At 45.3% G+C, this 12,951-nt stretch overlaps 1 protein-coding gene across 2 annotated transcripts in view; it reads right to left on the bottom strand.

Annotated features, from left to right (window-relative positions):
* Window positions 1-12,737, bottom strand: part of SMAD3 (SMAD family member 3) — a 69,813-nt gene extending 57,076 nt beyond the window's left edge. The window contains exon 1 of one of the 2 annotated variants that reach the window (XM_064389350.1): window positions 12,171-12,737. In XM_064389350.1, coding sequence (XP_064245420.1) covers window positions 12,171-12,376 — 206 coding nt within the window. In that variant the 5' untranslated portion in view covers window positions 12,377-12,737. The remainder of the gene's footprint in view (window positions 1-12,170) is intronic. The other variant, XM_064389349.1, reaches the window with a different exon arrangement.
* Between the last annotated feature and the right edge of the window lie 214 nt (window positions 12,738-12,951).

Below are 12,951 nucleotides of genomic sequence, written 5' to 3'. Positions count from 1 at the left end.
GGAGAGTCACAAAGGCACAAAGGAGCCAAGAGCCCCGGGGCAGCTGCAGCTCAGGGAACACTGAGCAGCAGCAGAGCCCTTCCCAGGAGGGGCAGGAATGGCACATCCATACCCACCAGGGCACTCCTGAAATTCCCTCTCCCTGCTTTTATGCCCTTAAAGCAACTTTGATCAGCATTAGAGCCGACTGGAAAACCTTTATCCCATTATTTTATTTGTGTGGGCATATGTAACACTAAACAAGTGTTTTGTTCCAATGGTAACAGACCATTACCATTTTTAATGAAGTTACAATACTTTTTTTCTCCACAGAATGATTAATTAAATGCCGTGTTCCACTTGAAGCTAATTCTATGGGATACAAATTTTTACATATGCATTAAAAAACTAAATATACACATACAACAAAATATAACATTGACCTTAAACTTTTAATGGCCTCTCTCCAGTCCTAAACTTCCTGCTCTTCTCTCTTTTACTGAAGTGACTGTCAAATGTGCATGATCAATGGCTTCAAGCACAAACAGATCTTTCATTGACTATCAGACAAATTGGAAACACATAAACTTTGAACACCAGCTCAAAAGCCAAATTAATAACAGTGCTCATTAGCTCTACCTCCCACCTTTCCTCTTTCTTCTGGAATAGCTGGTCTGGCAGTAGAGCAGAAACTCTGAAATGCCATCCTAAAAATAGAAAGCAAGAAAAGAGGAAAAAGACGAGGGGAGGGGGAGAACAGGAACTGAGAGAATAAGCAGAGTGAGAAGCTCTGTAATATAAAACTGTCTCCAGCTTCAAAGTCATCAGCCAATCATAATCCAATAAATGCTATTTTTTCTTTCTAAAATCAGAACACTCCAATGGCTATTTTTATTCCTGTTTAGAAGCAGTTCCCCCAGCAGGGCCTTCAAACCAGCAGAGCCTGGCAGGCAAAGCAGGGACTCACAGGACCCCACTTCAGGCCAGCATTTCCAAGACCTCCACTGGCTCCATGGGTTCACTTGTGTCTGGCACCAACTTTGTTTTACACCACAAACCCCATCAGAGAACAAATGGAGAAGGGAGGAAACAGAGGGCATGTTTACAGGGAACTATTCTTTCAATTCTATTTAAGGGTGCTCCCTTCATGAATTTCTATCCATCCAAATGGCTAGAATATCTCTGTTCCAATACCCTAATACACATATTTTCCACATGTAGCCACCAGGAACTGGAATATGGAGAGGTTTGAATTAAAGCTGGTTGTTGGGTCACTCAGACACTTCAGAAATAATTGTTGGGACCCTTGAGGTACTGAAAAATCACAGCAGAAAGGCTCCATGCTCATCCATATGGACATAAAATGAGTTAGTATCTCCTGAGGTGTATCCTCAGCTCTTTCTTACTTTTGTATGGAGAAGCTGTGAATGTCCTACCAGTGGAAGTGTTCCAAGGGAGGCTGGAGGGTGCTTTGAGTAACCCCAGTAAAAAATGTCCCAGCACATCCAGGCAGCTGGACAAGATGAGCTTGGAAGGTCCCTTCCAATCCACACTGTTCTGAGTCCAGGATTCTAAAATGCTAGAGGCTTCTTCCTCTATTTAGCTGAAAATTAGCTTTATGAATATAAAGTCCCCATGCTACAAATTACTGGTGTAACACAGAGAGAGCAGCTTTTGAAATGATTCCTGTTTTCCATCCAGAGCACAGGAAAATGCCACTTCAGTCCTGGATATGGAAAACTGAGGATGTCTGCACCCGAGTGCCCTTTGCCCCCATTAGCCTCAGGTAAATCAAACCCATTCTCAGGATTTCACTTTCCCCCCATCAGCAAAACAGGGTAAAAATCCTTCTGCTATAAAGGATTTAAGATCAGAACTCTGGTTTAAAATGAAAGGCCACAAATGCTCTCCCTTCAAAAGCACATAATGAAAAGGTCTTTAAGAGGACTCAATGAATATTGTATAGTAAAGATTTATTATTATTATTTTTAAATGGGAGTAGCTGCCAGCTTTGGAGCTTAATTGTTCTCCTTCAAGGAAAGTAACCATGTAAAACACACAGGGAAAAAATCCAGAAGCTGTTTTGCTCTCAGCTTATCTAAGTAACCTTGATCTCAGATGTTACTTCTCCATCCTTAATTTTAGTGAGGATACATTAAATACTCTGTTTCCCACAGCAGGGCTTCAAATTCATCTTGCTTCAATAGCTTTGAAAAGAGCATTTATTTCAAACTTGTAAATGATTTAAAAGAGAACGTTTAATTAATAATGTTGTTTCCAGCCAGATGGCCAGCTATTAGTTTTCAGTCATCTCTTTCAGAACAATTCCCCACAAAGTCTTCAGATGCAAAAGAGCTTTGAAGCAAATAGATGTGAGTGCTCAACACTCAGAGGCTGCCAAAACATTCAGTAAAAGACACAGCTATAGGTACAGAAATTACATTTTTCCAAGTGGTTTTGCTGCAGGTCGTGGTTGTAAAAGTCTACCAGCAACAGACACACATTTCTTTCATTTACCATCCTGTATTTGGATGGCATTAAATTCACATATGGCTATAGAATATTGCTTAACTGAAAACATGAGGCTACATGTATAGAGTTTCCCCTGGACTTGTGCTAACAGACCTCAGACTGGAGCTCAGGAGCAGAACTCTGTGCTCTGATGTATATCAACCAGTCAAAATATTCCATGTGTACAGGAGGCACTGCTACAGAGATGAATAGATAAATATTAGGCAAACCCAGCCAAGGTTTACCACTAAACATCTGTGGAATTTTCATATTCTCACTGACGTAGCACCTACATATTTTCAAAGAGAGTTTCCAACAAAAATTAAAATTGCTTTCTTAGTACAAATGAGATGGTGTGCTCATTTTCTGCTGCTGGGCAGCAGCACAAAGCTTTTTAAAGCAGCGAGGTAATGGGGTTTGCAACAGGTTTTTAAAATCCTGGGATTTTAAGAGCTTTCCCAACTGTAATTAAATTCCCTGACAGGCAAGGACTGCATCTGGGAGGTAGTTAAGGTACAAGCAGGATGCAATGTTTTGCTCACAGTTACACAGTGGTGTGGAACAAACCCTGATATTTTCAGCCTTCCCTAACCACAACGTGCATTCATTATGCAGCAATCCACAACTGAAAACCCATCTTTATTCAGTTATGATTGGGAAAAGCAAAGATGGAATTGCAATTCTATACCTGAACTTTCAGCCTGTAGTTCTCCCAAACAAGCAGAACCAGGCTTGGGGAAAAGCTTCAATGATCAGCTGTCTACCTACACACGAGTTATTTATGGCATCTAATTCAGAGCAAAGCTCAACTCAGCTTGCAGAGTGCCAGCAGACTTTTACTGGCAACAGAAATCAGCTAGAAAGTTGTACCAGCTCCAAAAAGCGGGCAGTGATTATCTGCTCTTTAAAATTTGCCACTTTGCTGTGTAAAGCTTCATTCTACCAGTGGTTTCACATCTGGTTTGCACTTTCTACCACTCTTGTGCAAAAACTGGTTATTAAAAAATATATATAATTTTGATCAGAAAACAATGACACAAAACAGGCCAATAGGACAGATTTGGCTGATGGTGAAACTCATACTGAGTAAGTCAGGTAAACTTAGGCCCAAGAAGCAGATATGGGGAAAGATTAGCCCAGTCATCTCTAAGTCTGCCCATGCCAAGCCTGTGAAACTCTTACAAGGTCATTAATCCAGCATCTCCAGTGCCCACTGGAGTTTTGCTTGAAGGTTGCAGGCCAGCATCAACAACTACTCCAGACTTTTTATCCCACAGGCTGCTGATTGTTGGGAAAGCAGGGACAGATGTCATTAGCAGACCTTGTGCTCTCCTGAGTTCAAGGCCTGTAATTGTGGGGGGCTTTATCTAGAAAACATTTCTGCTTCCTGAGCTTGTGGAGCTGTGGGGCAGGGCAGGGGCACGTTGCAACAAGGGCTTCACCACTGGTTTCAAAGCTGGTTAAAATGCTTTTAAAAGGGAAAAAAAACCCAAAGACAGAAGAGCCCAATGCTGCCTTCTGCCCAGGCACAGGATCACCCACTCCAGAGGTACCTCAGCCACAAACATGGAGGGTCTCTGCCCGGCCCCACCAGTGCCCATCAGCAAACCCTCACTGAAATATGAGTGAACTCCTCTGAAAACTAAATGTTTTGCAGAGAAGTATCCTTTTCATCAAACTTCCAGCTAAATCCTGCCTGGCCTCCTGCCAGATTTCCAGCCCAGGCCTGACAATCCCAGTCTTCCTGGGGCTGGAGCCCCCAGGTCTCACAGGCTCTGCTGGGCAGGCTTCAAATCCTGCCAAGAACCCACAGAAGCCACCAAATCCCTGATTTTAAAAGAGAAAAGTGGACAATATTCAACGTACAAACATCTCTCCCCTGTTTTCAGTTCGCTACTTTCCTGTGCTGGCCTGACTCTTCCTCACTTGCCTGTAAATTGGAAGTAAATGTACTGAAATCCATGTAACTACACAACCACAAAAAGAGTGGGAAAAGCCTCCAGCTGCTTATTAGCCTTTCATTTAGCCTGAGTGCTTTTGAAACACTGATAGAATTTTTCAGATACTGTTTGTTACACATGTAACAAACATGTTACATGCTACAAACTGGCTCAGCGTCTTGAGTCCAGGGGAACAACAATTTGTTCAACAAACAATAAGGACCTTTCTGTACAGTTCCATATGTAAGAAAACCATAGACTTCACCTCCCTATGAAAAAACCCACATCTGGTCTTGCTCAGAATAACGAAATTAAAGGTTCTTGTAGTTGGGTCTTTGTCTTCCCACACAGCAACACTAAAATTCCAGTTAATGGAGGGAAAGGAAATTTGGTGAAAAAAGAATTCTCCAGCTGTTAAGTAGATAAAGCAACAACAGTCACACATTCAACACAGAAACAGAGGCATTCTCACGAGCCACAGATGTCCTCCTCTCAGCCCAGTATTTTTTGTGAACCTTAACTATGTGTGTGAAGAGTAAGTGAATTTCTCTTTTCACGTTCAAGCAACTAAAACAGGAAGGACAAAGTTTCTCCTCTTTTGTTGTGAAAAAGGAGAGTCAGTGTCAGCATCCATCATTCAACCACTGCTGGCTGCAGCTTCACCACAAAGGAGGAAATTTCTGTTTTGACTTCCTTTTCAAAAAAAGACTGAGTTATGGTTAATGAACGTCACCGCTGCGGAGAGAAACTCCGACCTTTCCTCTGACGCAATCTCTAAGGAAAATTCACTGAAATTCTCAACTGCAAACTAAGTGAGCTAAGGAGGGTTCACCCACTGTTTCCACCCCGAGAACCCCGGGAGAGGATCCTGCCACATCACCCACGGCAGTCCCTCTCTCCAGGATTCCCCTCGTTCTCCACGAGCTGATCCGTGGTGCTGTCACACCCGTGCAGGTGCTCCGGGACAACCTGGGCACACACAGAGCACAGTGCACCACCTGCAGCGCGTCCCCTCCTTGCCCTGGTGACCCAGTGCTGACAGCAGGTGAGCTGTGAAGGTTTCTCGTGACACACAAAATCGATCAGGATGACCTCTTCACCTTTCCTAGACTCACACAGGCTCCATTTCTCATAGGTAGGTTTCACTGGAGTTTCAAGCACGTTTTTTCACGAGGCTCGCCAGTGAGAGGTGTGATCCATGTTTTCCACAGCAGCAGCTGTCAGAAGTCTCTGCAGCACACAAAAACCTCCCTTGCTGCTGAAGGAACAAATCTGGGTATCTGGAACTCATCTTAGGTTTCCTCAGCTAACAAAGATTTCCCACTGGAGCTCAGATGAACCCTGGGTGACACTTTAAAAAGCAGGGTGTTATTTCTTACCTGGCTGGGCTCTTGTGAAGTTAAGGGTTACCCTTGGTTTTATTTGGCTGGGTTTTTAATAGGGCTGCTGTTACTATGCAGGAATAGCTCATTCCCATTCCCATTTGTGTCCTCTGAGGGGCTGAGTCTTTAAGACAGAAAAAAAGAGCTCTGGCTTTGCATTGTTTGTACAGAGACACAGTACCTGGAGCGGCCAAACTTCCCCAAGGGCAAGTCCCACCACTCTGGGGGCAAAGCAATGCCAGCAAATGAGGCTCAGGTCTGAAAGGCTTCACGACACCTTTAAAAGCAGCATTAGTGCAACAATCCACACATGATCGGCTCCTGAGCTACGCAAAGGAATTACCACCGATTCCAAACGGAATCAGCAAACGCCTGCTGGAGCTGGCGGAGTCACCCCCTGGAAGTGCAGGGTCTGGACAGGAACCTCTGCCCTGGCTGCGCTCCCCTCCCTGCCCACCAGCACAGGCTGCTCGGCACTGGAAAAGGATTTTTTTACAAACACATCAAGGCAGACAAGGACAAAAGTTAATTAGGACTATTCATAAGCCTGGCTGAAGGAGTACTGCATCCCAGCCCTGAACATTTAATTGCACTCAGTAGAGGAAAGCTAGAACACAGTAATCATAAAAAAAACAACCCAAACAACAGAAAGAGATAATTTGGGAATAAAAACTGATTTCAATTTAATTCGAGCACTTGTTGGCCCTATTTATTTCATCAAGTAGTTCATGCAGGATAATGGCTTTACTGTGCATCTAACAGCATTAGAAGTTCCTAATAAATTAACAAGTGAAAATTAATGGCTGCTCAGTCCATTAAATCTCGTTAATTTTATTTTTGTTGTAATAATATAGCAATCACAAGTTTACATTATTAAACCAATATTTATTAGAAGAACTCCTTTTAATTGGATCCCTGATGTGATAATCCCGTACAGTGTGTATTTCTGTATTTCATCAATTTTTTGCATTTATTTCTCATTATATTTAAATGACTGTGATATTCAGGGTCTTTTCCTAATACTATGAAAGTTAAGCAACCATTTTAAACATTTTATTTCCCACAGATTCAACACTTACTACACAATATAATGAGAACATCATGAGTCCCTTCTAAATAGAAGCTATTTTAACTCTTTTAGTCTCTTGAGAAAGGGCACAAAAATGAAAGGCAGAGATATGAATACCTGAAAGCATCTTAACCAATGGTAAAATCCATTTTTTCCTCTTAGCCCCTCAGTGTCCTGGATAAACATTCTGGTTGTTTTTCAAGACAGAAGGAGTTTTATCACTGGTTTTAATGCAAATGTAGGCTGCCCTGCACAACTCAGTTAAAAAAAAATAAACATAAATATTGGCAAAAGGCTTTGAATTGTAGTGACTGCATGAGAAATTACAAAAAGAGGAGACACCTTAATAAAGGGCTGCTGTGCTATTCCAGCAGCAACTCTTTGAGGGGAGGGAGCACACCTCCTGCTCTCCCAGCTCCTTGTCCCTGCCACAATAACTGAGTGTGTAGCTGCTCCCCAACTGGTTGTACCAACATTGCTGCTCCAGCCTGACAGCAGTGCTTTGTTTTTGGGAATGGCATCGTGTGGGACACAACAACTCCACTCACATCACCCAGGCTGGTGTAAGAGGCAGGAACAAGTGCAAGGTGGGGAGAAAACCTTGGAGGGGATGCAGGGAGCAGAAACCTGTGCCCAGAGAGGGGGATTGACCTGCGGGGGGATGAGAAAGGCACTGATGGACAAGCAGGACTGCAGGCACAAAGTGATGGAATCACACAGAAAAAGCTGAGTTGGAAGGGACCCACAAGGATCACAAGTCCAGCTCCTGGCCCCGCACGGGACCATGCCAAGAGTCACACCCTGTGCCCAAGAGCGCTGCCCCAACACTCCTGGAGCTGTGTCAGACTCGTGTGCACTCAGTGCACCTTCACCTCCAGAGCTGACCTGCAGAGTCCCACAGAGCCACCTCAGCTGGTGCCACCGTGATGAGGGCACTGCAGCAGCACAAAGGCCGGGCAGGGCTGTAAAACCTGCCCATAAAGCTCGGGCAGGACAGAGGTCACTGACACAGCAGGAAAATCCCCAGCAGGATGGAGCTGAGCAGGGTGATGGCAGCCAGAGGTGTGTGCACACAGGGACTGGGCTGTAGCCACCCCTGCACACCAGGGCTAAGCCCCTGCAGGCACTCCCAGACAAAGCCATGAAATATTAAAGCTCTTCACTCAGAGACAGAAAACTGAAAACAAGTAGCTTGAAACTGGCATTGAAAAATAAATAAATATGCACATGGACGCACAAAGCTGTGACTGGTCCTTTGCTGGTTACTGCAGTCAGATGGACAGCAGCCCCAAAAGGAGTGTGGAATCAGAGAATACCCCGAGCTGGAAGGGACCCACAAGGAGCAAGTCCAACGACCCCAGAATCACACCATGGTGTGAAACCACAACATCCTTCAGGGTCCTGAGACAGCCTCTACCACTTAACATCCTCACAGCTTTCCTATTTTCCTGGTATCACCTCAAACCTAAGAACATGACCACGTCCTGTAAACATTGTGTGGTCGACTCCCAAAACAACCGAAGCTGTGCTCACACCCAAGATGTTTCTGAAATATTTATGTTCCTTCTTTATTATCCTTCTGCATTATGTTCCTTGTGTATTATTCCTGGTTTTCCCCACCAAATGTAAATCATTTAAGGAACACCTTGTTCAGTGGCTTTTAAGAAGCAAATGTGCCGTGTTTCCATTTCAATTGGTACATTCTACCCTTATCAGATGAGCTCCTCAAGAAATAACACCCACCTCTCTCAAAACTTTTCTAAATTAAAAAAAAAACCTCACCACTTAAAAGAAGGTGTTCCTTATATACAGGAATCCTGGCTCCCCTAAAACCACTGGTGATACCAAAACAAATAAATACAGTAATAAGTTCAAAAGAAAAATGTGCATATGAAAATATATTACAAAATGCCAGGAGATTTATGTCTTTGTGTGTGTAAAGCTCTTGAAATAAAGCATTTACTATCCCATAAAGCAAGACTATAGATACTGCACAGCTTGTAGAAATTACTGAGTGCCCGTCACGTGGTTTCTGCAGATCAGACCCTAAAAATGTTGAGTTAAACACTCATCACACTTCATTTCCAGGGCACATGCTGCTGGTTTCTTAGGTGCACAAAACGGCTTCTCTTCTGCTCACAATAGTGTTAGAAACTCATGTTTTTGCAGGTTTGTACGAATGTCAGACGTAGGTGCCATTCTTACCGCATTTCTGGGTCTCAGAAGAGAACAGAGCCACCAAACATCGTGCGAGCAGCTGGAGCAGATCACTGCCTGCTCACAGAGCAAAGCAGAGAAGCCACAAACACCCAGCTGCCCCTGCTGGGTAGGTGTTAATGGCACACTTGTCCTCAGGTGGGTCTGAAAAGTGATAAAAATGCTCATCCTGAAAGCTGGGCTTTCAAGAAAATGCAACTGTGACAAAGGATTCGTTTTAATGGGCAGAAGAATGTGTGTTCTCAACTTTTATCACCCAATACAGAATGCAAAAACCTTTCTGCCAGGGAGACCCACGACTCCCTAGGTCAGCTCTGACACCAAAGGCCACCAGCTCAGGGCACAGAGGTTTAACAGTAAAAACAAGAAGGAGAAATCCTTCTTGCCAGGAGAGTCACACTGAAATCCTTGAAGGCCTCTCCAGCCTTTTGCTGTCTGCCACAGGTTCTCCCAACAGAAAACCTGGGGTGTCTGTCACACCACCTCAGAAATGGAGCACTTGGAGAGGTAATACATGCTGAGCAAATACACAAGCAAATAAACTAATCCCTGTTTACTAATCTGTCAGGAGATAGCATGTTTCCAGATCCCAGCAGATAAACATGACAGCAGGAATACATTTGTTATTCTAATTCCTTAGCACTACAACAAAACAAATCTTTTTTTCCTGTCCTTTCTTCAAACAGTCCCACCTGATCAGGCCAGGAATTTGCTGCGTAGCCCTCATTCCCACAAGCAATGTTTCTGCTAAGCTCCAGCCCTTTTCCATGTGAAACTTGCTCTCTCTCATGGATACAATAGCTAATTTTGGACTTACCCTGCTCCTGCTGGGCCAGAGTCATCACTGGCATGGCTCCACTGTAATTCAGTCTACTGATGCATTACAGACAATGCACAACATGAGCTAATCCTTAATGATGCTTTTCCCCCTTTCCCCCCTCCCCAACATATTATTTCAGTAAATAGTAAAATGACATACGTAAAAATTATTCAATGAAAAAAACAAACAGCAAACTAAAACCGCGCTAAAATCGTCTTGCAAACACTAATTTCAGATGACACAGTAATCAGATTCACAGATACATTAGGACAAGCAGTGCAGCCCAGAGGAAAAGGCACAGCTCTTAAAGTCACAAGGCCTGGTCAGAGCTGCAGCTCTGCACTGACTTCAGAGAGATCGTTCCATGTTCCCACAGCACTCCCCAAGCCCCGGCACACAGATGTTAACTTCTCAGCACTGAAAACCTAACCACGGTCATTTCTGAACAATAAAAAAGCAGATATGAAGTTGTGTTTAAAAACGAACGCCAAGGTATAAGGGGCTCCCACCAAAACAGGCTGATGCCTCCCCCATACCGAGGTTTAAGATCTGCAAGATCCAGGCTCAGTGACATAAATTAACATGAAATGCTTTAATTTCTGCACAGATTTTCTTTAACAGAGGAGGAAAAGCCAGGACAATCTCTGAAGATGAGTATTTATGACTTGTGATATATGTTTGTGTTGTTATTTATTTTCAACCTTTACTTGTTTTCTTTTTTTTTTTTTTCTTTAATAAAGCATTGTGTTTGGCCCAACTCTTCCTTTAAATCCTAAAATATCAAATCCTTCCTTATCTAAGCCACCTTGTTAGGAGTCACAGAAGTTCCAGGGGCCTTCATGCTCTGCTCCCTAACGGGTCAGCATCAGCCAGACACAATACCCAGGTCACAGCAGCAGGGCTGCTCCAGCAATTTTCTTCTTTTCAAATGGTAAATATTTCAGGCAAGTGCTTTAAACGGGGATATTATCTACGTGGAAAGCACGCTGCTTACCAAGAACTTTAAAAATATAGGTTTTAAGGCATTTGTATTGCGTGGTAGCTCTACAGGTTTTGATTTCTGCTTCAAGTAGAAGCCGGAGCAACTCTAACAAAGGCTGGGAGCTCTCATTTGCATTTCTGGCCAAAATCTTAGCCACAGTCATTCAGCACCAAAAAAGATAAGGAGGCTTTATTTTTCCTTTAAAAAAAACATTGCAGTTGTTGGAAGAAAATGTTAGGAGCTCCAAACATCCACATTTCTAAGCTACTTGCTTCACTTTTTCATGCAACAGATGCTGCTTTGTATCAGCTCCTGCATATTAAATCAATCTGACAACCAAGAAAGCATACATTTGTTTGTGCCAGAGAGAAGCATGAATACACACACACACACAGATATCTTCTCACGCAGAAGCACACAATTATGCAGCATTCAAATATTTGGGATGAACTTTGGCCTTTGCTTAAAAAAAAAAAAAGTACTCTCAAACAACAATCAGGAACAGACCCAGCAGTCATCTGGCTGAGCTCACAGAAATCAACAATCTGCAGCAATAAAACACCACTTGTGGGCAGTCATTTGAAAGTTGCTTGGAAAATGATTCTTAGATGGGATAGTTCTATACGCGTCTTTTATGATTTATGATGGCCCTATGGATCGAGCTCGGAATGCAGACTAAAAATAAAATCTACTTTCATTCAAAACATGGAGGAAAAAATCAGTTATATTCACCCTCGTGTGTGGGGTGTTTTTGCACTCCAAACGACCTCCTTCAGCTCTGCCATTTGCATTCCCGATTTAAAAAGTAACTCGAAAACATCGGCAGAGCAGGGCTCTAAATCACCCCTACAGAGGAGTAATAAGGAACAAGCCAAACAACCCAAACAAAACCGTTTTCCTGACGCACTAATCACAAGAAAATCTTAATGCAACAGCACTTGAGAACACGCTGAAACTTCTGACAATGAGAGTGAGTGGAACTGATCCGCAGCGCTTCCAACTTTTTTTTTTTTTTTCATTTTTTATGATCTCGGCTCGAGGCATATTTTCTCCACTACGTTTTCGCTCTCGTTACTAGAGAGTAATTCAATTCTGTAGCCAGTTACGGGGTTTTTCTTAGCTAGATAAGGAGCAGGCAGAGAGCACCGACCCCGCAGCGAGTGCGGCAGGGCCGGGACGCAAACCCAGCCCCGTCCCGGCCGTGCCGGAGCTCGGGGGTCCCTGCGGGTCCCGCCGCTCCCCGGGGGCCGCGCCCTCCGCACCCCGGTACCTGGGGATGGTGATGCACTTGGTGTTGATGTTCTGCGTGGTGATCGCCTTCTCCAGCTCGTCCAGCTGCCCCGTCTTCTTCAGCTTCTTCACCAGGCTCTTCACCGCCTTCTCGCACCATTTCTCCTCCTGCCCGTTCTGCTCGCCTTTCTTCCAGCCCAGGAGCCGTTTGACGATGGGAGGAGTGAAGGGCAGGATGGAGGACATGCTGGCTGTGCCGGCAGCGCCCGCCGCCGGCTCCGCGCTCTGCCCGCCGCTCTCGCCCCGCCGCCCTCACACCGCGCGGCCCGGCCCGGCCCGGCCCGGCCGCTCCCCGCCCGCCGCTGCCTCAGCGCCGCGGGCCCGCGGCTCCAAACTTTGCCCGGAGTTCGCCGCCTCTCCCCGGCGGCGGCGGCGGCGGCGGCGGCAGCTCCCTCCTCCTCCCCCTCCTGCCCCGCTCTGTGTGCGCGGAGAGGCGCCCACTCCAGCTCATTCCCAGTCTGTCTCTCATGCAAATTGCCTGCTGGCCGCCCCGGCCCGGCTTCCACCCCCTCCTTCCCTCCCAAACACGCCGCCGAGGGAGGGAGGGAGGGAGGGAGGATGGAAGGAGGGCGGGGAGGCGGCCGGCCCGCCGGGAACTCCGCGCCTCCATCGCCGCCCGCGGAGGCCCCGGCTCCCCGAGGGGGATCGCGCTCCGCGGGGCCCAGGGCAGGGCAGAAAAGCCCAGAGCAGCACAAGGAGGGGTGCCCGACAAACCCCACCGAGGGCAGGCAGGAAAATAAACACAAGTGTAAAGCCCCACA

This window comes from Passer domesticus, chromosome 14, assembly GCF_036417665.1.
Source record: "Passer domesticus isolate bPasDom1 chromosome 14, bPasDom1.hap1, whole genome shotgun sequence".
In the NCBI taxonomy this organism is placed as follows: Eukaryota; Metazoa; Chordata; class Aves; order Passeriformes; family Passeridae; genus Passer; species Passer domesticus.
Note: the sequence above shows the minus strand (reverse complement) of the source record. Positions and strands in the feature narration are given on the sequence as shown.